This window comes from Xenopus laevis, chromosome 8L (assembly GCF_017654675.1).
Source record: "Xenopus laevis strain J_2021 chromosome 8L, Xenopus_laevis_v10.1, whole genome shotgun sequence".
NCBI lineage: Eukaryota > Metazoa > Chordata > Amphibia > Anura > Pipidae > Xenopus > Xenopus laevis.
Genome location: NC_054385.1, coordinates 57,359,425 through 57,382,959, shown reverse-complemented (window position 1 = coordinate 57,382,959; position 23,535 = coordinate 57,359,425). Strand labels below are relative to the sequence as shown.

Genomic DNA, 23,535 nt, shown 5'->3' with positions numbered 1-23,535 from the left:
TAAAGGCAGACACAGCCAGCACTGTAGGTTGTTTTTCGGGAGCACACCTTAGTGCAATGCTGGAAGGGTCCCTTCAAAGTCCTACTAGACTCGCCTACATTGGTTAAGTTTGAGGGTAAGAATTGCTGGGTTCATACCTCCCAGTGCAAGAAGGCACCTGCTAATACTGTCATTAGTAATGGGCGAATCTGTGCATTAATTTGCAAAATTGAAGGAGGAATTACCAGTCCTTAAAAGGAATATAATTGAGCTGGAGAGAGTGTAGAGACATGTAACTAATCTGGTTAGAGGGATGGAAGATTTAAATTTTGAGGGTAGACTGTCAAGGTTGGGGTTGTTTTCTCTGGAAAAAAGGCGCTTGCGAGGGGACTTAAGTTACATTTTACAAGTACATTAGAGGACATTATAGACAAATAGCAGGGGACCTTTTTACCCATAAAGAGGATCACCGTACCAGAGAAGAACTTTCATGTGAAGCAATGTGGGTGGTTCTTTACAGTGAGGACAGTGAGGTTGTGGAATGCACTGCCGGGTGATGTTGTGATGGCTGATTCCGTTAATGCCTTTAAGAATGGCTTAAATGATTTCTTAAACAGACATAATATCAAAGGCTATTGTGATACTAAATTCTATAGTTAGTATTGATATGAGTATATATAATTTATGTGAAATATGGATGGGTTTGTGTATGGATGCTGGGTTTTAATTTGGATTGGTTCAACTTGATGGTCTTTTTTCAACCCGATTTATCTATGTAACTATGTAAACATTTGTACCCGCCTATAGCCCTCCACTGACCAGAGCTAGAGCCTGGCTTGAGACCCTTAAACCATCATACATCAATGATTTAACTCAGGAGTGCCCATACTTTACAAATGTGGGGTCTACTTTTAGTGATGTTGTCCCATTATGATCTACATCCATAAAAGCATTGTTAGCATTCTGTTCCATGGAAATATTAATTAAATACTGATTTATGGGAAAATGTATATTGTTATATTTAAAAAACAACTATTTCTTATTTAACTATAACAATAAATATCTGAATGAAAAGCATAAAACAGGAGGGAGATTTCGACAAGCTGTTTGGTGTCTTGAGATCTACTGATAACCAACTAAAGGTCTACTGCTAGATCCCGATCTACCTTTTGGGCACCCCTGACTTCCAAATCCTTGACCAAACTGAGAGCTCTATCACACCTGATGTGGTATAAGCCGGTATTAAAACCATTGACATAAAGAACAATTTTTACAAGCCAGCCCAGAAAAATACTGGCCAGCTGGCAACCCTTATTCCAAGTGCCCTGAAGGGATTAGTAGTTCAATGAGTAGGGAGTTCCATTTCTTTCAAACTGCCTGATTTTACTGATTCCATGGTATTTGAGCATTTTTGTGCTAAAATCTACCAATTTTAAACCTTTTTAGGGGAATATGCCATTTTGCCATGAGCCTGCTTGAATTCCCATGTGACATCAGCGTTATGTTTCACAGAGAAAATGTATACAGGACAGGTACAGAATATTTTTAAAATCAAATGAATCATTCACAAGGGTTTGGGCCCTTGAAAGGAGATGTACAGTTGCTAAGTTACATGAACCTTTAAGCAAAAAGAAAAGGGGCCCTTCTTACAACTATTTTAATTACATTAAAACCTTAATGCTTTCTGTGTTTTTAATGTAGTGATTACAATGAAAACCGCTGCTGAACAACATTTATGCAGTCAATTCTCTTTTACAGGCTTGTCAGGCAGGGACAGTGGTCACGTGACTTTTCCGAACTACAAGCGCAAACATTCCCGTGGTAACTACAACTCCCACAATCCACCGCTCCCATTACGTCTCAAGTGCGACCTTTGCGGCACGTGCTGCGGGTGCGACTTTGAGAAGACGGCATGGCTGCTGAGACGGAAAGAAAAACAACTCTGGAGATGGTACGTCTGCTAGTGTATTTGTCTTAAAATGTATGTGTGGCACAACACTAGTTTATATGGAAGGCTCGAACTGTAATGAGGCCCTTGTTGCTATGAAACGAAAACGAGTCGCTTTCCTTAATGCATTTGTCACTGTACAGTACCGCTCCTTTATATCACTTCGCATTGTTTCTATGACTGTGAAGTTGTGTCGAGTGTCTTGGCATTCCTTCATATTGCAGCTGGTATCTCTCGAAGAATCATATATCAACACATAGTTGGCGGTAGACACCATATAACCCAGAAGTGATGGGCATTGATTAGCCCATCTGCTTAGTCATTACAAGTGCAATGGGCAATCTATGTGTAGTTCCAAAATGTGCACCTGATCAGTGTCCTTGGGAATCCAGTCAAATTTTCCTTTACTTCATTGACTGAACAAAGCTAATAACATTTTAGTAGTGTATATATATATATATATATATATATATATATATATATATATATATATATATATATATATATATATATTTTTTTTTTTTTTACAACCCTAGCTTTTCTAATATACTCATTTTGGCATAATCTTTTTTTAATAGGTCCAGGCCCAAGGCAACGAAGAGTCCTGTGTTACATTTGTTCTACATGAAGAAGATCACACTCTAGGAAACTCCCTTCGCTATATGGTTATGAAAAAGTAGGTTTGCATATAAAAAAAAAACTACCAAATCAGTTGCAGAAAGAACATTTTAAATTTGTACCCGTTTTAATCCTCTACTAAGCATAGACCACAAATTTAAACCATCTGGGGGGGGGGCAAGCCTTGACATTTGATTAATATTTCATTAGATTTAATTCTGGCCTTTCTTACAGTCCTGAGGTTGAGTTCTGTGGTTACAGCATCACTCATCCATCAGAAACCAAGATTAATTTCCGTATCCAGACACGAAGTAAGTGTTCTTAGATTTGTTTGATATGCTTATGTTTTCATCTATTAAAAGGCAAGTCATCCCCAAAATAAAAAAATATGTAATAAAAGAAAACCTAATTCTAAGCAACTTTCCAATAGATAATCATTATACATTTTCGGTTATTTTTAAAAACAATTGCTATTGAAAGCAGCATTTTCTTAACTCATGGTTGTTACTTTTTAAACAATGTAGCAAAAGTCTTGGTTCCCGAGCAAAGACAGGTCTGTTAATCCACTGACTTGTCTTGCTTTGTTTCAAAAGTCTGAACCATCAGGGCAGATAATAGAAAGGAACAGACAGCTTGCTATACTGTATGTTTTCTTTTATTAGGCAAATTTTTATTTTGGGTTTCACTTGCCCTTTAATGTTTGCCACCTTTTCATGCTCCAGCATTAGAAACACACTTGATATTTTTGACAAATCTTTATTTTAAGTGATTATGCAACTTTTGAGTAACTCCTGATAGCCTTACAAATTACACTAGTTTCTTAAATTATCCCATATATGATTAACATTCTTTATTACACTTTAGAAAGGACTTATCTGTACTGTACGTGCAGTATAACAAGTATGTCTGTAATGTTTTTTTCTCTAGATGGGATTCCAGCAGTGGAGCCATTTCGGAGAGGTCTTAATGAGCTCGTGGATGTCTGCCAGCATGTACTTAATACATTTGAGGTGTGTTCTCTATGCATTATTGGTCGATTATTGATCTCTCTTGATCTATTTTTGATAGTAGGAGAGGTGGATTACATGACAATATTTCTGTGCTTGTTTAGTATTCATGTAAAGGGTCTGTTTCACCACAAACTTTAACATTTAAATACATTCTATACATTTAAATACACTGTTCTACACTAATGAACAATTTGTAATCCTATTTTTAAAGCAATACTGATATCATAAAATATTTTTTCATTATCTATCATAACATTGTCCTTGAATGCTATTTATAATTTTGCCATAAAAGTATTTGCCTGATGCTTTTACATTAAAAATACATGAAAAAACTAAGAGCCTACCTTTTGTAGCACTTGAACATTAGCCTAGACCTGTCCCTATTGACTATGCCTTACCTTGTGCACTTTTTCATTTCCAATTTGTACCTGTATGTTAGCCTCCCATCCACTTAGACTGTAAGCTCTACGGGGCAGGGACCTCCTTCCCACTATGTCTCTTACCACATAGCACTTAAGCTCTTTGTCCTATTATTCTGTATATATTTATTATGTGATTTGTCTCCCCCATGTATACTTTTATGCACTGTACAACGCTGCGGCTCCTTACCAGCGTTTTACAAATAAATTTATACATACATACATACATACATAACCTTTCTTACTACCCTATTCCTTAGCATTAGAAATTCTAACTGAGAGGTTAAGAATGGACAGTAAGGTTGGCAAAACAGTCAAGTTTAGGAACCGCAAGTGACAATTACTTACAAAAACAGAACGGTCAGCGAAAAACAATCAACATGACCTATAGATAACTTTTAATGTAGATTAATATTCTGAAAAGAACATTTTTAGTGTCAGTATCACTTTAATGGGTTGTATTCTCACCTATGTAATGTATGCCATGTGGGCATAAAATTAACATAAATAGCAACTTCTCTCCTTGAATATAAATGTGTGAAAAACAAAGGTGAATGTAAAATCAAGGTTCTGCTGTATATACAGTATGCAAGAAATTCTTATAAATGGTGGAATACACAGAGGGAGATGCCCAACAGGGAAAGAGTTATAGTGGTGAAAGTAATACTACTTATTATGGTGTATTTTTCAGCAGGCAATTTAGAATGCAGGTGCTGGTTTTCTTAACTTGTGTTTTATTTTGATGTTTTGCAGACCAGTATAAAAGAATACAAAGAACAAAAGGAAGCTGCAATGGAGTGACCGATAACTGGACATGTGTATATAACTGTTTTGAAATATGATGTATTGTCTTGTAACATATCTAGCACATTAAATATATTCTGTTTCTTTTAAATGTCCGTGCTCATTTCAGGTGAAAAGTTCTATTTTTTTTGTTTGTTCTGGATAAAGGCTAATTGGAGGGGTTAAAATATTGAAAGTACTGGGGGATGGATGAGATCAGCTGGCCAACATTGCCAAGGGGTTAAGTTATATGAAGCATAATGAACATAATGGGACTATTAAAAGAAAAGTCTTTATTACAAGTCGCTATCATCACGCTTCAAGGATTCAAAACTTGTATGTGGTCCAACATTTGGTCAGTCCAATTCATTTGGCTTAGTATTGTCAATACTACCTAGAATTTGGTGTTTAATTGCGAAGTAAAGATGCTGAAATATTGGTGTATCTTTTTTATTGTGTTGGGATGCCTTTGTGGAGTGCACCAACTGTTGTGAAGTGTTGTGTTTGTCGGCAAAATCTGCCTTCTACCTTGCTGGCTGTGTGGAGAGGGGGGTCTGGATTTTGTGTTTTTTTAATTGCTGGAGCTGGCTCCCTAAAAGTTACATTATTGCTAGGCTGCTTTGTTTGATGCTCTCTTCCACCTCGCTAATAGGTCACACACATTAACCAAGGGTTCGAGGACATGCCACTCAGTTTGCCATTATCAAGGTGTAATCGAATAGTGTACGGCTATAGTGGAGAATATAGATGAAAGGATGCATTACATTACCATTAAAGGTTCTGTAATTAAAGTTATAGCTATATATGTATGCAATAAATGTGTTTTATTATCTGCAAATTTATACTGTTACACATTAGTGGGAGTTGGAATGCCTGTTTCCAAACTATGGTACTCTTCAGTAGAACTCGGCAGTAGCTCTTTTAGACTAGCTAACAAATGAGTGTTTCGGGTTTCTTGCCCACAGACCAGTTTGTTGGTGTACACATTCAGTTCTACTTGTTTTAAGACTTTGCTAAACATTTGGGCAACACCTGCTGTAATACTTGTGCTTGCTTCTCTTTCATTTCAAAATCTATGCAGTATCTGTTTAGCATATCTGTAGCTAGAGTGCCGGATTAGGTAAAACTGATCTTCAGAAGATCTGGAATTTAATTCAGAAGAAATGGAATTTGAGTTTTTTTTTTTACTGATGGTGGAGCAGGGTGCAAAGTGTAAAGCCACCATGTTTTTAACACTTTGTGCCCTGCCTTCAGCATGCATGGCTGCAGGTTCAGAATGGGATCACATGTACTTACTATCTGCCCTATGGTAGCTAGTAATGATTGGGCTGCCATGGCTACTTGCACGTCGTGTATACTGGTTTAACTTGAATTAAACTGGGTACCAGCACTGACGTGTCAAGAAGGCTTTCCTTTGTGTTTCATCGTATAAATAGAGAGTGTGACAGCAAACTTGCACTACTTTAGATATTAAACTGTTTAATAATAGAAAAAAACAGTAATTGAAAATGAGAGGCAGAAACTGCATTAATATTACCGTACATAAGTGTATCCACAATACTTTTGGTATATATCTATTTACAACATATTATTAAACCTATACATACTATAGACACAGTGGCACAATAGCTCATATAACTAGGAATGTGAGTCCTTGTATGAAAAAAACATTTTTACTCCACAATGACAGATATATAAAGGGTATGTGTAGCTATGCAGCATGTTGCCAATATGTGTGACCATTCTCTCTCCTCAAGAATAATACCTGTCAATTTTCAGACTTGTTCCAGACTCTGCTCCACACAGTGACAGAGGTAACTTCAATGGTCAGACGAATAGATGGATTTTATGCTTTCATATACTCCAAAACTTTTTAGGCTTCAATCACACAACTATTTTTTTATATCACTTTGTGGTGTTCAAGTCATCTGTCACAATTATGTGTGGCAACCTTTCAAACGCTTCTTTCATTTCATCCAAAGTTGCAGCATATTGCAACTTTGGTCTGACTGCCAAGGCATATACGGTAACACTGCTTGCAACTGAGATGCAAGTCAGAAGAAGTGTTTACCTTACTAACTGCAAGTGTTAATTACACAGGAAAAAATGCACTTGATGTATAATTTTTTATGATTTGAATGTTTTTTGAGCTGCTTTTTTGTGTAAATGATTTTGTATAAATCGGTAAAAAAAAAACAAATCTGCCACTACTCCTTGTGCGTAAATTGAACAATGTTGCTTGAAAACAAAATATATATATATATATATATATATATATATATATATATATATATATATATATATATATATATATATATATATATATGTGTGTCCATCTAAGCATTGTAAAATTATATATAGTTGGATTTTGAATATGAAATACTGTACTTTCCATTCAAAGGACTTCTGAAATACAGCCATACCAAGTATCTCCTGTGTGTTTGTGTCATAACCTAATGATTGTCTTTCACTTTCCCCCCATTATTCTTTGAATATTGTCCAGGCATTTTTCCCTTGTACTGAGAAGTTTCCAGTAAAATATTCCATGTACCAATTCGTTACAGGCATTATGACATCAGAGTGAGCAATTGCTTTTTCTGTTGGTTATAACAGATTTTGTCTAGAGTAGTGTAATATTTTAGCATGAAGTAAAATAAATTCTGCACTTCTTAAAATAGGCAAAACATCCTTATTAACATCAATTGATGTTACTGTGAAATAGTAGTACACTTTTTAGAATACCATTGAAATGTAATAATTAATTATGTGTGTTTGTATATATGTATATGCACACATAGCTGTTTGTATTATACATAAACTGTAGTCAAAAATATGGTTTTGGATTCCAATAATTTCCACTTCATTTACGTCCATAAAATCTAGTTTATGATGTGCACACAAATGTCACCTGCATTTTACATAGAAATGTGTCTTGCTATATCTCTTGCCTTTACACAATAACTGTAACAACATACTCTATGGTCCTGTGCTGCATTCTGTGGCATTTTCCTCACGTCCATTGAACACGTTGCTGTGTTACAGTTAAAAAACATTGAGACTAGGTCATCCGTTTTCTTCAGCATCTCTCAAATTTTCAGCATACTTGGGCTTAAACATTGCATGTTTTGGTTCTTGCTCTGGGCCAATCATAGCTTATGATGATGTCAAAGACAACAAATGGAGCAAGGTTTAAATGATCAACTCCAAGCATAGAGATAAATATCAAACATTGTTACATTCAACATTTGGCTCAGATTGCTCACCCTGTCCCAATATGCTGCTGCCATTATATATGCCATTGTTACACCTTTTCCTATAAAAATAGAATGCTGTGATATGTTATGCATGATGTGGCCTCAGAAAAGTGATGCTTTGCTATACATGAATACTTTACTACCATCCTAAATCCAGCTCTGTAGTTTGGTTACCCCTTAATTGCCTTCCACATCAGCAGCAGATGGAGCTTTGACGGTTCAACAATAACAAGTTACAAGTAAAATAAAGAAAAATAAAAGCACTGAGGCAGGCATGTCCGCACTCCGGCTCTCCAGCTGTCCGTCAACTTTAACTCCCAGCAACAATAATACTGGGAGTTGCTGTTCATAGCATAACAAAAACTTATGTGATATGCAATATTGGTTAAATGGGCTGTTCACCTTTAAATTAACTTTAAGTATGATGTAGAGAATATTTTTAGACAATTTGCAATTGGTATTCATTTTTTATTTGTGTTTTTTATTTATTTAGCTATTTATTCAGCAGCTCTCCAGTTTGCATTCTGGTTACCAGGGCTGAAATAGCCCTAGCGAACATGCATTGATTCCAATAAGGGACTGGAATATAAATTCTCCTATTTATATTCCAGTCCCTTATTGGAATCAATGCATGTTCGCTAGGGCTATTTGAGGCCTGAATAGAATGATGAGTAATAAAAAGTAGCAATAACAATACATTTGTAGCCTTGCAGAGCATGTGTTTTTAGATGGGGTTAGAAAGCTGGAAAGAGTCAGAAGAAAACTGCAAATAATTAAAAAAACTATACAAATAAATAATGACCAATTGAGAAGCTGCTTGGAATTAGCCATTCTATAACATACTAGAAGTTATCTTAAAGGAGAACCACCCCTTTAAATATGCATTTTAAAAAGAAAAATAAGTGCTTCTATAGCAGTATCCCTCTCCTCTGACTCATCCTTAAACACACGCAACATTTTATACATACTGTTAGTAGCTTCATAGCCAACCAGGCTCACAAAACTTCTAGTGATCCAGTCACTCGGACAATATTTTTTCAATCAGATAGTTTGAAGTATGAGAATAACATGAACTATAATACTGTACATAAGGAGCTTGTATGGCAGTGTCTGTGCATGTAATCATTTTATAAACGTATAAAAAGTACAGTCCTGTTTGAGGAGGATGTATTTCCCAAAACACAGCTCTGTGGTGGATGGATGCAGGTCATTAAACTGCTTGTCACAACTCTGAAACACTAAACTAAACAGAACTGAGGTCAACAAGCAACACTCTCGTGTTCATTCCAAGTTCATGACTAATAGCCTGCTGTTAGATGATTTTCAGGAAGAGCTGTACTTGTTAGATAAGCGAGAACTGTCCAGGACTAGATCATGCCCATTGGCTTTCCACTTTCCACCAGAACCTTTTTCATCCATGGGTGTGATGGTAAGAGTTGGTCTGTGGCACCAGCAGCAAAGGCAGGACTGTGAGACAAAAAAAACACGTATTTCTACATATGCAGCATGATGGAAAATATTCTTTTCTATACTATAGGATGCCAATGGGGATACACACATGACAAATGAATAGTACGTGAAAGATCCTGATCCTTGACCAAGATCTTTACTGATTTATGAGAGATTTAAAGCTTACAAACATGAGGTTAGTAGCTGAACTATAATCAGTTAGTTTGCAGATACCAGGCTGGGATGCTAAGCAAGTTTGGGTTTCTCAGACCTTTAAAATATATATTATAATATCATCCCCAGTTTATGGACAATGGGTGTGTGAATCAATGGTCACTGCCATTCATCATTTTGAATGGTATGATTTCTTTAGTCAGAACTAGGTATAAAAAATGTTTCAGTAACAATTTGTTTCTTAAGTACAAATTATTGTACATGTTGACATGTTTATATCTCCATAATCTATATATGTATAGGCAGGGAAGTAATCTTACTTATAGGGTTTAGCTGCATTTATCAGTACTTACCTGGAAACAATTTTTGAACTTCCTGCTGACGAAGTAGAGTGCCACAGGGTTGATGCAAGAGTTAAGTGAGGCCATATTTATCCCAATATAGTTCATAACCATAAAGAAGCTGGCGAATAAACAGAGGGGTCGTTTTGGTGAAATATTCTATATTTTCAAATAACTGCAAGATTAACAATGTGTCCTGTTCTCTGAGATCGAACAAATGGAGATATTTATGAAAGTGAAAAATGCTGGATAGTGTTTTTTTAAGGCAGAAGTAAACCCTTGCTACTAAAATTCCCTACCCTACATAGACCCCCAGCTTAGGTGGTACCTTTGCTAAATGCCCCTAACTCTTTACTTACCCCTCAGAGCAGATTCAGGGCATCAGAGTTCACGGAAGCCATCTACTTCTTTCGGTAATCTTCGGGAAGTACAGTAAGTGCCGTATCAGAGCATGCCCAGTTTGGAGCAATTTTATGTTTTGCGACAAGTCACGGAAGTTGCCGAAGAGCTGAAGAAGACCCGAAGATTACCAAAGTGGCTGAAGATGGCGCCCGTGAATTCTGCTGGACAGAATCTGCACCAAGGGTAAAGAGTTAGGGGCATTTGGCAAAGTTGCCAGCTAGGCTGGAGGGGGGAGCAGGTCTATGTAGGGTAAGGGGGTAGGGGATTTTAGTAGCAAGGGTTTGATTCTACGTTAAGCACAGGCTGCCTCACACATATGCATACAAGGGGGTGCTTGTTATTGCAATTGTTAAATATGCTGATTTGTGTGAATGACGTTGGTTTGTTAGTGAACATTGTGAATAACAACTGACATGCACCCCTTCATCTACAGTCCTGCAGCGGGTCAGGTACCTGCGGAATACCTGCAAAGCAGTCGGGACTCCGTCTGAATATCCCTCATATCCTCACAATGTGGGTGGTCCATGGGCACTCTTTAGCTGCAGCTGGACACTAGTAGGTGGCCATTTGGGAGGTATAAAAACCTCTTGAAAACTAGCTGTTGTGCAACATCACTTCTGGTTTGTGTGATGTCATTCCGGGTTTCAGGGAAAGAAATTTGGGTAAGTGAGAGTGGTGTCTGTTGGGTTCAGGTCTAAAAATTTGTGATAAGCACAACTTTCCCTTTTTGTTATATTTTCTACAGGAGCAGTGGTCAGGTCCAGGTTGTACTGTAGCTACTGCCCTTTCCAGCTACAGTCAAGTGATTCCAGTGGTGGCCAATAAAAGGGCAACCATGTTTGAGAGTTTTAACCTTGAAAGCAGCACATAAATTGCAGGTACCTTTAAAGTTTTATACATACAGTACTTATTTTAAAATGTGGCAAACACAAAGGCAAGCATATGTCATTTTGTGCATGTCATCATTCAATCTATGACTAAATTATTGTGTGATAATCTCCATTGTTTACAAAGCATACATTGGTGAGATTTGTGCTTTGCTTACCTAAGTAGTTCACATCTGTTTGGATCTCTGCCGTCATACACTGTTTTTTTAAGAATACTGCTTACATGAAGAGGCAGCCAGCATAGGGCAAAAATCACTACCAGGCAGAACACAGTCTTAGCAACTTCTCTTCGCTGGAATAAAAAGAACAAGTTAAAGCCCTTGGAAGGAGATTGGTCTTTTTTTATTTTCTTTATAAAAAAAATATTACTCCTTTGTACAGTCAGTGAAAGAATTGCCATATCTGTAAAATGGATACCTGCACTTTTTTTATACCATTTGCTTTTGTAAATGTAAAATAAAATTCTATAATTGTTCATACATTGAAGATGGAGTAGTTATGGGCTAAGTTAGGCCAGTAACTAGGGCCAGGAGTCAACACTGTATCTTATCAAGCATTCTAATTTATAGCACACTGGGGGTATTGTAATAACAGTTTGGTGCTGTTAAGAATTACCCTGGTGGTCTAGTGGGGACTAGGGGCCGACGGGGCGCCCGCAACCCTAGTCCTTCTTGTTCGATGCCGGTATTTCCTATGGTGCGCGCGTGTCTCATGTGATGACTGACTCTTGCCTGCCTGACTATTCTTCGAACGCTGCCTGTACCGACCCTGATTAACCTTGCTTGAACTCTACCTGTACCGACCACTGCCTGTCTGATCCTGCTTAAACTCTGCCTGTACCAACTCTGGCCTGCCTGACTAAACTTTTTGTCTACTTCCTGAACTGTTGCCTTCCGTCCAAATCTTTGGAAATGCACATGCCCCTTTGCTCGTTCAGAACATCTGCTTTGTTCCTCACAAGTTAAGACCTGGTGGCATCTGAGTAGCCGAGGGCTCCTCCCAAGGCCAAAGGCGGCTGCTACAGGCAGAAGATTGAACCGTGACCAAGGAGCTTAGCACTTGTACTGAATTTACTAAGCTGTACGTGACAGCAGCCCATAAAAACCAATACCTGAGTCTCTAAATCTGTGACATGTTTTGTGCCTATTATTACTATTATGCTGATTGATGTAAAGGGACAGTGAAATGAAATGGAAAATAAAGGTAATCAATATGAAAATATATGCCATTATCTAAGGAATATATAAAAAAACCATCTATTCAGTAAGGGGATGTAAGGGAAAGTCAAAAGAGGAAAATTATTTTCATGGCATGCAAGTTGCTTAGCAAAACATTGGATATTTTACTTTAAAAGGAGAAGGAAAGGCTAAAATTAAGTAAGCTTTATCAGAAAAGTCTATATAAATACACCAGTAAACACTCAAAGTAATACTGCTCTGAGTCCTCTGTCAAAAGAAACATTGCATTTATTTCCTTCTAATGTGTACACATGGGCTTCTGTATCAGACTTCCTGTTTTCAGCTTAAACCTCCAGGGCTAGGGCTTGAGCATGCTCAGTTTGCTGCTCTATTCCTCTCCCCTCCCTGCTGTAATAGCACAGAGCTATGAGCAAGCAGGGAGAGACTCAGACAGGAAGTGATGTCACACCAAGCTAATATGGCAGCTGCTATCCTAAACAAACAGAGAGAGAGCTTCTAGAGCTGTTTACTCATGTATTGTAAAGCATAAATAGCATTATAGCTTGCACTATTGTGGCTAATCTATTGGCAAACTGCTTCAGTATCTTTCCTTCTCCTTTAATATAAGTACAGTATCCACATACAGTAATTTAAAAGTAATTTTTATATATCTGAAGCTGACCATGCAGTTGCCTGATTTGGCCAATCACAGAGGGATCGTGCTGATCCACAGGGAACCAGTGATTGGATCATACTGTCAGATGAGGACTGTATCAATGTGCAGATGCAGTTCTCACCCAATTGAATTTTCACACCTATATGATGGATATCTGGCTGATTTTCATACAGTTATTTGTTATAGCAGGCCCTTAATGTCCCCCATACATTGGGCAATAAGCTGTCATCTTGGTCTGGAGGGTTTTCTTCAGCAGCTTTTATCATCCTCCTTTAGTGATGTCTTTGTCTTTCCAAACTAAATTCTCTCTTCCATCCCCGTTATAGGAGCAACAAAGGAAAAATATGAAAAAGTAGGGAGGGGTGTATGTATAAAAAAGTAGGGAGGGGTGTATGTATGGATGCTGGGTTTTCATTTGGAGGGGTTGAACTTGATGGACTTTGTCTTTTATCAACCAAATTTAACTATGTAACTATGTAACTATGAAGATAGCTCAACAACGTTTTTACTTTCTGTGTATCCACGCTTTTGCACTAGCTCTAAATAAGACCATATTATACCCCTCTTCCCACAGTTCATACCTGTTTCATGTGCTCATTCAAAGCTATCCTCATGCCATTCTTTATACTCAACATCTCGCAGGACATTAGCGTGTAGAAGACTCCAGTGCAAGCCAGTGGCAAGCAGAAATAAAATCCAAAAAGCCACCAAACTTTGACTTCCTGGTAAAACTAAAATGAAAGGACAGGCCGACTTGAGAGAGGCAGTCGTACAATGGCATAAACTGAATAAAAGTTACTGCATTCCACAATTCACAATATAATAGTGTGCTAAAAATGTAAACTATTAAACAAACTGAATTTTTCTTACCCTCATTAAATCTGATGTTTGTTCCAGTGGCAACATGCAGACTAAAATTGTTTGCCCCCTAAAGTCTAATTCCACAAGATTGAAAGCAATAGCTTCTGGGACAGCCAGAATGATTGCAACAGCCCATATCAATGTCAGCTCTATAGCTTTCCAAACAGGGATTCCAATGCCCTGAATTCGATTCCAAGAAGCAACTGCCCTGTACCTGCCAGAAAGTAAAATACATTTATATTATATATATCCTGAAATAAGAACAATGTTATTGTAATTTAATAATGCTTGTGAGTATAATTACCTGTCTATACTGAGAGCGCACAGACTCAAAACTGTAACACCAACGGAAGCCTTCTGTATAAATGGCACCAGTTTACATATATGTACTCCAAATGGCCAGTGCTCAGCCAGAAGCTGAAAGCAAACAAACACAGTCATTTGATATTTTTTTTTGTAAATTTGCTTAGAGGTCTTTCATATGGCAAAATGATATTCTGAATCTACAGTGTTCTACAGAGATTATGCATGATTCACATCATTCCCTGCCTTAGTGGAGCTCACAATCTAAGGTCCCTTTACATGGCTTTTTTTTATCAGGAACCGATTACCCTGGCATGTGTGTTTTTGCCATGTGAGAATAAACCTGGCTCACAGTGGCTGGGCTGGAAACAAATCTAGGGCTCCAGGGCTACAGAGTAACAATGCTAACCATTGTGACACATTGCAGTTGAAAAAGAGCCGGGGAACAGCTTAAAATGTCACTGTGTCTTTGGTCTAAGCCATGAAATAATAAAGGCTTTTTAACCTATGATAAGGTGTTGTTCCTTTCTGAATTGAATTACACAGTGCAGTTTTGACATGATAGTTCTGTAATGCTTACTACAGTATATGATCATTAATGATTCTTAACCTGTTAACAGTATTAATGCCATACATCATTTATAATGACATACCTTATAGATATGGATAGGAATAGCAATTAGGATGTAGAAAAGGTCCCCAAAAGCAAGACTGGCAATGAGAACGTTGGGTCCATTTCTCATGCATTTGTTCTTGTAAATTATTCTAAGCAGTGTAGCATTGCCTACAATTCCCACAAGGAAAATTACACAAGATAAAATAGTTGTGACATATTTGAAGGCAAGTCTGATCTTAGCTCTGGATACACAGGGAGATGGTGGAGGTGGGGACATGTTTAAAACATTGCCAGTGGACAGGTTGAGTGCTCCATCATTTTGGATAGAATCCAGCTGCACAATGCGATGAGCTTGCTCTTGGTTTAATTCTTGAGATGGATTTGAAATGTCTGGAATATTCTGCTGTGTTTGGGAATCCTGGCAACAAACACCAACCATTTGCCATGCCATCCATGCAACGAATAAGAAAAAACGGGTAGCCATAGTGCTAGGGCACAATCACTTTTAAACAAAGGTCTCCAGATTTCAGGCAATCCTTTCTGGATTAAATGAGTGTGTCCTGTAGGGAAGGCAGAGAAAGAGGTTTTTACAAGACACACTCACATTAAAGGATCATCCGCACTATTTTCTAATCTGATGTTATATGTATTTTTTTCTGGTAATTAAATGATCATTAACATCAAAATTATTATCTGACCTGACATAATTTCTGTTCTTTGCATTTCTTTGAAGTAGCAGTCATGGAGTGGGTTTACTTTCAGCTCATGTATAAATAAAAATGCAAACTGTTGTGCTAATGGGAACCTAAAGGTGGCTATACAGAAACCAAGTTTCCAGTGTCCACCCAACTGGTTCATTTTCCATGCAAAATAAATCAACAATCTTGTTTAACCACATAAGAGTTGCAGAAATCTTGAGTTCTCCTAAATTACAGGAACATAATGACACATGTATGGGCCACTTTCCAGTTGCAATTTCTGAATGTCAGACTGAATGCAACAATGGGAATGTGGCCATACATGTGTGTGTCCTTATGTGTCTTTTTGCAGACTATAGAAAAATTTTGGCCAACAATTACAGTATAAGATATTTTGTTGATCTAGCAATCTAGAAACTATACTATTACTGTACTATACTATAACTATACTGTACTATTTATTGGTCACCTGTTTGAAAAGAAAAATATCATTGGTTGATATGAATGTATAAATATATAAGGGGACCATATAATAAACACTATGATGCTTTATTCACCAGTAGGTCCTTCCAGAATCCATGAGAGCATCCCTTGAGATTAAAAGAAAGAACATTCCTTTATAAAGTATGAAAAGGATTTTTTACAGATAAAACATCTCTCCCTGAAGCAGTTGTACTGGCAAATACGTTTGATAGTATAAAGAAGGTGGTTGAAGCCATTTTAACAAGTGAGAAAATACATTATCAAAATGAATTTTTAATGCAAAGGTGATATCTTAATGGCATAGTTTTATTCTGCTAGCAACTTGTATTATATCCCCCCATTCTTGTTTGCAGGAGCCTGCCTTAGTAGGTCAATCCATAGAATTTGGGTCAAATATTTTGCTTTGACTACATGTAGAAATATATATATATATATATATATATATATATATATATATATATATATATATATAATGCCTGTTAAAACTTTTTATAACAGTACAATAGGGTTTTTAAAAAATGTTTTTCCTTTAACTGGTTTGCATTCACAAACGCAGAACCCCCATTTAGAATAGCATGAGTAATTTCCTTTTCAATCTCTTATCATTTTTATTTTGAACAAGCAAATTCTTCTTGAAACATTTGTTGTCATAGTTTCATGGTCATGAATATGTTTTTCCCCCCGAGGAATTACTGAATCCTGACTCTGATTACCACTGATAATGCAAAAGGGAAATTATCTGAGATGGGTCTTTTCAGGACCAGAGAACAAGAGCAGCATTGATTGTGTTTTAGTTACCAGATATAAAAGCTGGGAAACTCTCTTGTACTCATTATATTATTTGAGAAACAATATTTGGTGTGACCCAGTTCAAGGAATTTAGCAAACTGTTGGTTAAATACAGTTTACAATGGGTCAGGGCTGCTACTTGGTTCTGTAGGAACATCTCACAGTCGACTTAAATAACAGTATGTGATATGCAAAGCATTTTAAACTCATACTATGCAACTAAAAACATGTTGTTGGAAAAAAAACACACATTCAAAATAAGTTCTTTTCTACAAACTATATTATTATTAAAAGTAGCCACCCATCAGAGGCACAGGCACAATTGTTAAATAGCTTATGTAAAATAAAATATTTTAATATATGGGCAAGTAATACTAAAAAACTCCTAAACTTTACATTGCCGAGCACTGTGAAAGACATTTTTCTTTGTTTGTTCCCTTGGATTCAGATATGCTAACATTAAAAATGAAAAAACTGAATATTATTGAAATATTTCACACTAGACATAAACATTTGCAAATAATAATGTTGTGTTTATATAAACTAGGACCTATTTACACCCTGATAAAATACATAATTTAGCACTGAATCTAAATGTAACAAAATTGCATTGGCAGTTCCCTGCATATAATGCTGTTAAAAAAGGGTAGTACTGAATGAATACATTACAGTATAATGGATGATATATTTTCAGTGAGGTTGATGTATCGCATCCAAAAATATCTTCACTTTGGGTTTTGCTATTTTCTATGTAGTAGTGAATGATTTAGCCAAAAAATGTTTAAAATATAATTACCATTATAAGTATTTGATTTATTCCTTATATAAAGTCATAGTTATACACGCATAGTTATCTTAGATTGCGTAGAACTTGGGAACATAGGTGCTAAATACAGGTATGGGATCCTTTTTCCGGAAACCCTTTATCCATAAAGTTCTAAATTATGGGAAGGCCATTTCCCATAAACTCAGTTTTGATGAAATAATTACATTTTTTATGATTTCGTTTTTCTCTGTAATAATAAAACAGTACTTTGTACTTGATCCCAACTAAGATATTATTAATCCTAATTGGAAGCAGAACAATCCAGTTGGGTTTAATTCATCTTTAAAACATTTTTTAGTATACCTAAGGTATTGTATGAAGATCCAAATTACTTGAAGATTCCTTATCCAGAAAACCCCATGTCTTGAGCATTATGGATAACAGGTCCCATACCTGTAGTTTGGCAATTGCCAATATCAACCAACTGGTTATTCGTTTTGAACAGCCTATTACAAGATCTAAAATAAAGAGCAGATTGGTTGCTATTGGTAACTGCCCTTAAGCAATTTGCAAATCCGCTAAATATCAGGCTTTGCACTATATAATGACTGTGTTGAGTAGACTGTATGCAGTTTAAATAACATAAGAAACGGTTCTACTTAACAAAACATAATTGTCTCAGACACATTTTTATACACTGTAAAAAAAGTAACGTCCAAACATATAGGAAATTTGTCTTGTATAATTGTATATAAAATATGTGTTGGGCATAATTTGGCCTAACATATACAGTATAACGCATAGAGAGCACACTGGCTTTCTTTCTACAGAGAAGTGCGGACATGAATGGGAATAGAATGTGGGTCTATTTTGGCTATTCGAGACAAAGAGAGAATTGATCTTAGGAATCATTTATAACATCCTAAATGATGCACTTTATATTTCATCTATAAGCATGATCTAACCATCATTGCTGGAGGCAAATTAAATTTCTGTGCAGTCACCAAAAGGCTAATTAGTTTTACCATGAATACTTGTCTTTTGTGGCAAAATACAAAGCAGTATGTGTGTCGTGGGTTGAACGTCTATTGAAATCTCATTGTATGCTGAATGTCTCATATCTGATATTATCCTCACACATTTGTTTAATGAGTGTTTTTTATCTTTTTATGACAGAATAGTGTGTTTATATTTATACAACATATTAAAAGAGGTATCCATACAAACTTACTGTTTAACCCTAGCCACAGTCAAATACAATATGGAATTAGGTGCATATAGTAACCTATGTAATAATTGCTATGGTGGGATACGAGGCCTGGTGAAAATTGTGCAACTTTATTACGTGGTCATATATGTCCATAATTAACTAATGCTTTTTTGTAGCATCCCCCCATTTACTTTCATCTGGAGGAATTCTAAATATTGTGTACTCTGAGTTAATTTAATATTCCTATATTTTTTACTTATTGGCTATACTCCCTTGTTAAATGCTCCATCTGTGAAACTTTTACATGCTCTCTAAAAACATACTTTTTCATTCATTCTGTATAGTGATGGGCAAATTTGCGCCGTTTCACGAAACGGCCGTTTTTGACGCCGGTGCCCGGTTTTTCGATAAAAATTTTTTTGACGCCGGCGAATTTTCGCGGGCGTTTCGCGAGTTTATTCGCTGGCGGCGAATCGCGTAAATTCGCCACGAATAAATTCGCCCATCACTAATCCTGTACCTTCTTGATCCACCTTCTTTTTTCTGAAGCAATAACAGGATTTTGATACTCTGCCATTCCATTTAAATATATGCATTATTAGTCAGGTCCCATTAAAGATACTTGTGTTATCCTTTTTGATTAGAAGTTTTGCAATTCGAGCAGTCCAGTGGCATGCTTAATCCACTCTCTCTTTTTTGACGGACATTATTTGCCATTATATTGATAGCAAGTCTTGGGAAGTTTCAAAGAGTTAAATACCTTGTTATGGGTTCCTACCTGTAACTAAATGTTTGGCCTGCCTCATCCAGTTGGATTATATATTTTGACACTTTTATTGCAGAAATAGTTACTTCTTGTAAGGTTTAATTTCCCGTTCCTGTTATTGTGCTGGGTTTTCATTGCAATTAGCCCTGTATTGTTCCAATATATGCTATTGTTTCTGCTTATTCTCTACTTCTCTGTGTAATAACCAGGAGCTTTATAAACAAAGTGGACAAATAAGAATAATAATATGCATTCAACAAAACAAATATCAGTGGCCAGGAGCAACATAAAGAGTAAATTCTTAATTACTGTTTATTTGTCTCATTTCCAAACACATCAGAGAAACCCATCTATTTGCAGTAATTAGAATCCATCCTGAGACCGAATAGTCAAATTATATTTAAACAAAGGTTACCATTGTTTATATGGATGATTGTGTACTCTTACTTTTCATGACCCCCTGCATAAGTATTTCTTTATTAGTAACATCATGTATCATTAAACAGCAAAAAAAACTGTCATGCTGTTGGCAGATGGAGAAATATTATATAGCCTTTCATACCAAACTGTAAACATAAAATGGTAACTGAGCTTTGATTAAAATAATGATGTATGAGAGTTACTGGCATGGCTATAAAAAGGCAGCTAGAGGGGTAAATAGCTATATATCAGATAAGAACAGATTTTTCAACTCACTGGAACCGCAGCTTAGTTACAACTACTAATGCTAACCTTTTTTGCAGGTGCAGTACTTGAGTTCACTGAGAAGACCTTTCAAAGTAGTTTGTACCATTTTTGCAGATAGCCTATTCTTGGCAGTTAATATTCATCTGTTTTCTTATACCAGTGCATAAATAAATGGAATCCATTTTTCTTATACCAAAGCATAAATAGATAGAACAATTAAGACTCAACAAACAGCAAAAAAAACTTCTATTATTCAATCCCCACTGGCTAGCTTTATGTTATGCGTCCTATAAACATAGTAACAGATCCTCATAAACAGTTATAGAAGAGGTTGGAGATGGGAAATGAAAATCAAAAGCAGAGCATTAGGTCTTTTAATTGGGTTGGTTCTTGGAATAGCTAGGAGTGAGAGCACCCACCTCATGTTCCCTCTGTTGCTTACTCTTGGTCATATGTTAACTTCTGTATCCTTACGTTAACTTTATGTCATTATTGTATGTATTTTGCTGTTGTTTGAAATTTGTTTGCCCTGATTTAGCAAAAGTGAGACGTTTTAAAAAATGTCGTTCTCAAAAGTTTTTATACTTTATTACCATGAAATGATATTGTAGCCTCTGTGCTTGGTCAGCTAGGCTGCACAACAGTTTTATTCCTCAAACTGTAATATTTGTAAATGAGTGGTTGTTTTTTTTACTCTGTTCTTTAAATCTCTGATTGAGTCTTGAATAGAAACCCAGGGGGCATCTGTTGTCGCCTCTTTAAAGCTTATATACATGCACATACAGTATACTGGTCCGACTCCTAATATCAACTGTGACTAGTTATTGTTTACTGAAATGTAGATATACGTATAATGGGAGGTAGAATGAAAAATAAATTGGGATTTGCTTATTTGCACAACAATATACACATTATGCACAATATTATGCATTTTATAAATTGGTTGTGGTGAGGATGTTAACATATAAGGTCACAAAACACATATATGATAAAACATATTTATAATGTACTATGTTCATATACTGAAAAATGGAAATTTAAATTTTCTATTTTATACATTGTTCTTTGAAATTGTACTGGTGTAATATGTGTTGTATATTGGGGTTATTCTTGGGCTGGGGAAAAATGTACCATTTTGTCCCACTGTGTATGTTTTTTTTCAAGTGCAGATGATATGACTTATACAGCAACAGTCCAACAGATGCATGCAGACATACAGATATGTGCTTCATTCATTCAAACACATGAATATCCTGCAGCCCAAACAGTACTAGTGCAAATTTAAAAAAAAAGACTTACCCCATCTGATCTTAGCATGATAAATGCTAGGAAAAAGTTATCTTTTTAAACACAAAACAATGCACAGCATCAAGTATTCAAAATGTACACCCCTGCTTTTCTAGACAGGAGTAGCTACCTCCTAACATATTCCCAAATGTAGATTAATCCAGGGCACTGGTAAAAAAAAACTTAATTAAAGGTCACCTTTCTTAGGCACACAGGCATTAAGGTATCCTCAGATCTAGTACAAAGCTCAAGTGGTTTTATTGTCTAAAATATATATAACGTAAGAGGCCATCCTTGTATTTTATTTAACATTACAAAGGCATTTTCCCATAGGCAATACATGCTTTTCAGCTATGTAGACTTCAAAACTTTTTTTTTAAAAAAAAAGCAATAAAAGTAATTGAGTTCCATCACTAATTAACTGAAAAAATGCAACCAAACAAGTTATTCTCTAATTACCTGACAGTATGGCAGTTCATGGTTTCCTAATTCATGACACTCTTCATCACTATTAAAGAGCAGCTGACTTGATCCTGGATCGTCAAACAGACAGCTACAATTCCACTTTCTCTTTGAGCTGTGTGTTTCCAGACTGCTGATGCCTTTGGATGAGGCTGTCGGTGTGGCTGGAGACTATATACTGAACTTCAGGCTTCCCATCAGTTGACTGTGTCTGCAGCCAATGGCCCATGATAAGGGGGGCAGGACAAAAAGTATGACTAGCACAGGGTGCCTTTCATACAAGGAACTGTTACGGGGGGGGGGGGGGAGTCTTCCAAACAGGAGTCATTGTTTTTGTACCAAAACAAAGGAAAGGCTCTTTATTCCTATCATAAAGCAGCTGAATATTGCCTGGGAGAACAGTTCAATGTTTACTGAGTGAAAGAAACACAATGAGGGTACAAATGTAAAAGTCACAAAAGTTTATCTTTTGCCACGCAGCCTTCGTAGCCATGACAATAAAATTATGGTGCTAAAAGGTGAACGGTTGAAAGTAATAGACAGGAATGGACAAATGATGGGTTGTTTGGTAAGAGCATATATTTTATATATTATATATTTTATAAAGCTTGTACAGTACAATGTAAAAGGCAGATTAAAGATGTCTTTAGAAATGCATTTGTATCAACCAGACCCTTTACATATTAACATGTTATTTATGACTGCCAGGGGGACGAGAGTGCGCCCCTTAATGCTCATCAGATGAATGGAACCCAGACTCCTGCGGCTATTTGCACAATGCTCCACTAGCATAAGTGGAAAAAAATGGCGGGCTATTTTTGAATAAGGCATTGTGAATGACCCCTATTAATTTCTCTATTAGGATGACGTTTTATGTACGCTTTACAGTTTAATTATATATATATAAATATATATATACTTCAGATTTATAGTAGTGGCATTTTATACCTTTAGGGGCAGATTTATCAAGAGTCAAAGTGAATTCGAGGGAATTTTCAAAGTAAAAAAATTCGAAGAATTTTTTTGGATACTTCGACCATCGAATAGGATCCTATGACTTTGACTTCAATTCGAAGTAAAATAGTTAGAATATTCGACCATTCGATAATCGAAGTACTGTCTCTTTAAAAAAACTTCGATTTCAATACTTCGCCAAATTAAACCAGCCGATTAAAAGAAAAATTGTTCGATCGATGGATGATTTCGGTTAGAAGGATTACATCGTTTGATCGATTTTACTTCGACCGCAAATGGCCAAATTTTCGAAGCTTTTTCTACTTTGAAATTTGACCCTTGATAAATCTGCCCTTTAGTGTTATGAAAGATGATCTGTAGTTTTGTCATCTAGATCTAACATCTGAGGTTGCCCCTTATATCCATTCATCCAGTACAGTGTCTGAACAATAAAGGTCAGCAGTTATGGGCATAATAATGGAGACAGTAGACCCAGGACTGAGTCACCAAACATTAAACTGTTTATAGGAAACAA

At 36.3% G+C, this 23,535-nt stretch overlaps 2 protein-coding genes across 2 annotated transcripts; one reads left to right on the top strand and one right to left on the bottom strand.

Annotated features, from left to right (window-relative positions):
* Window positions 1–1,882: 1,882 nt before the first annotated feature.
* On the top strand, window positions 1,883–4,869 carry polr1d.2.L (RNA polymerase I and III subunit D, gene 2 L homeolog). Its single transcript, NM_001094686.1, is given in 5 exon segments — window positions 1,883–1,930; window positions 2,506–2,603; window positions 2,780–2,856; window positions 3,473–3,555; window positions 4,728–4,869. Coding segments are annotated over 5 exon segments (345 nt in total). The 5' UTR covers window positions 1,883–1,891; the 3' UTR covers window positions 4,776–4,869.
* Window positions 4,870–9,122: 4,253 nt separating this feature from the next.
* Window positions 9,123–22,227, bottom strand: ednrb2.L (endothelin receptor B subtype 2 L homeolog). Its single transcript, XM_018229970.2, has 8 exons — window positions 22,044–22,227; window positions 14,936–15,458; window positions 14,284–14,396; window positions 13,989–14,193; window positions 13,700–13,849; window positions 11,423–11,556; window positions 9,988–10,096; window positions 9,123–9,478 (listed from the first exon to the last, which is right to left on the bottom strand). The coding sequence occupies exons 2-8, from the start codon at window positions 15,380–15,382 to the stop codon at window positions 9,335–9,337; spliced, it is 1,302 nt and encodes a 433-aa protein (XP_018085459.1). The 5' UTR covers window positions 15,383–15,458; window positions 22,044–22,227; the 3' UTR covers window positions 9,123–9,334.
* Window positions 22,228–23,535: the final 1,308 nt, after the last annotated feature.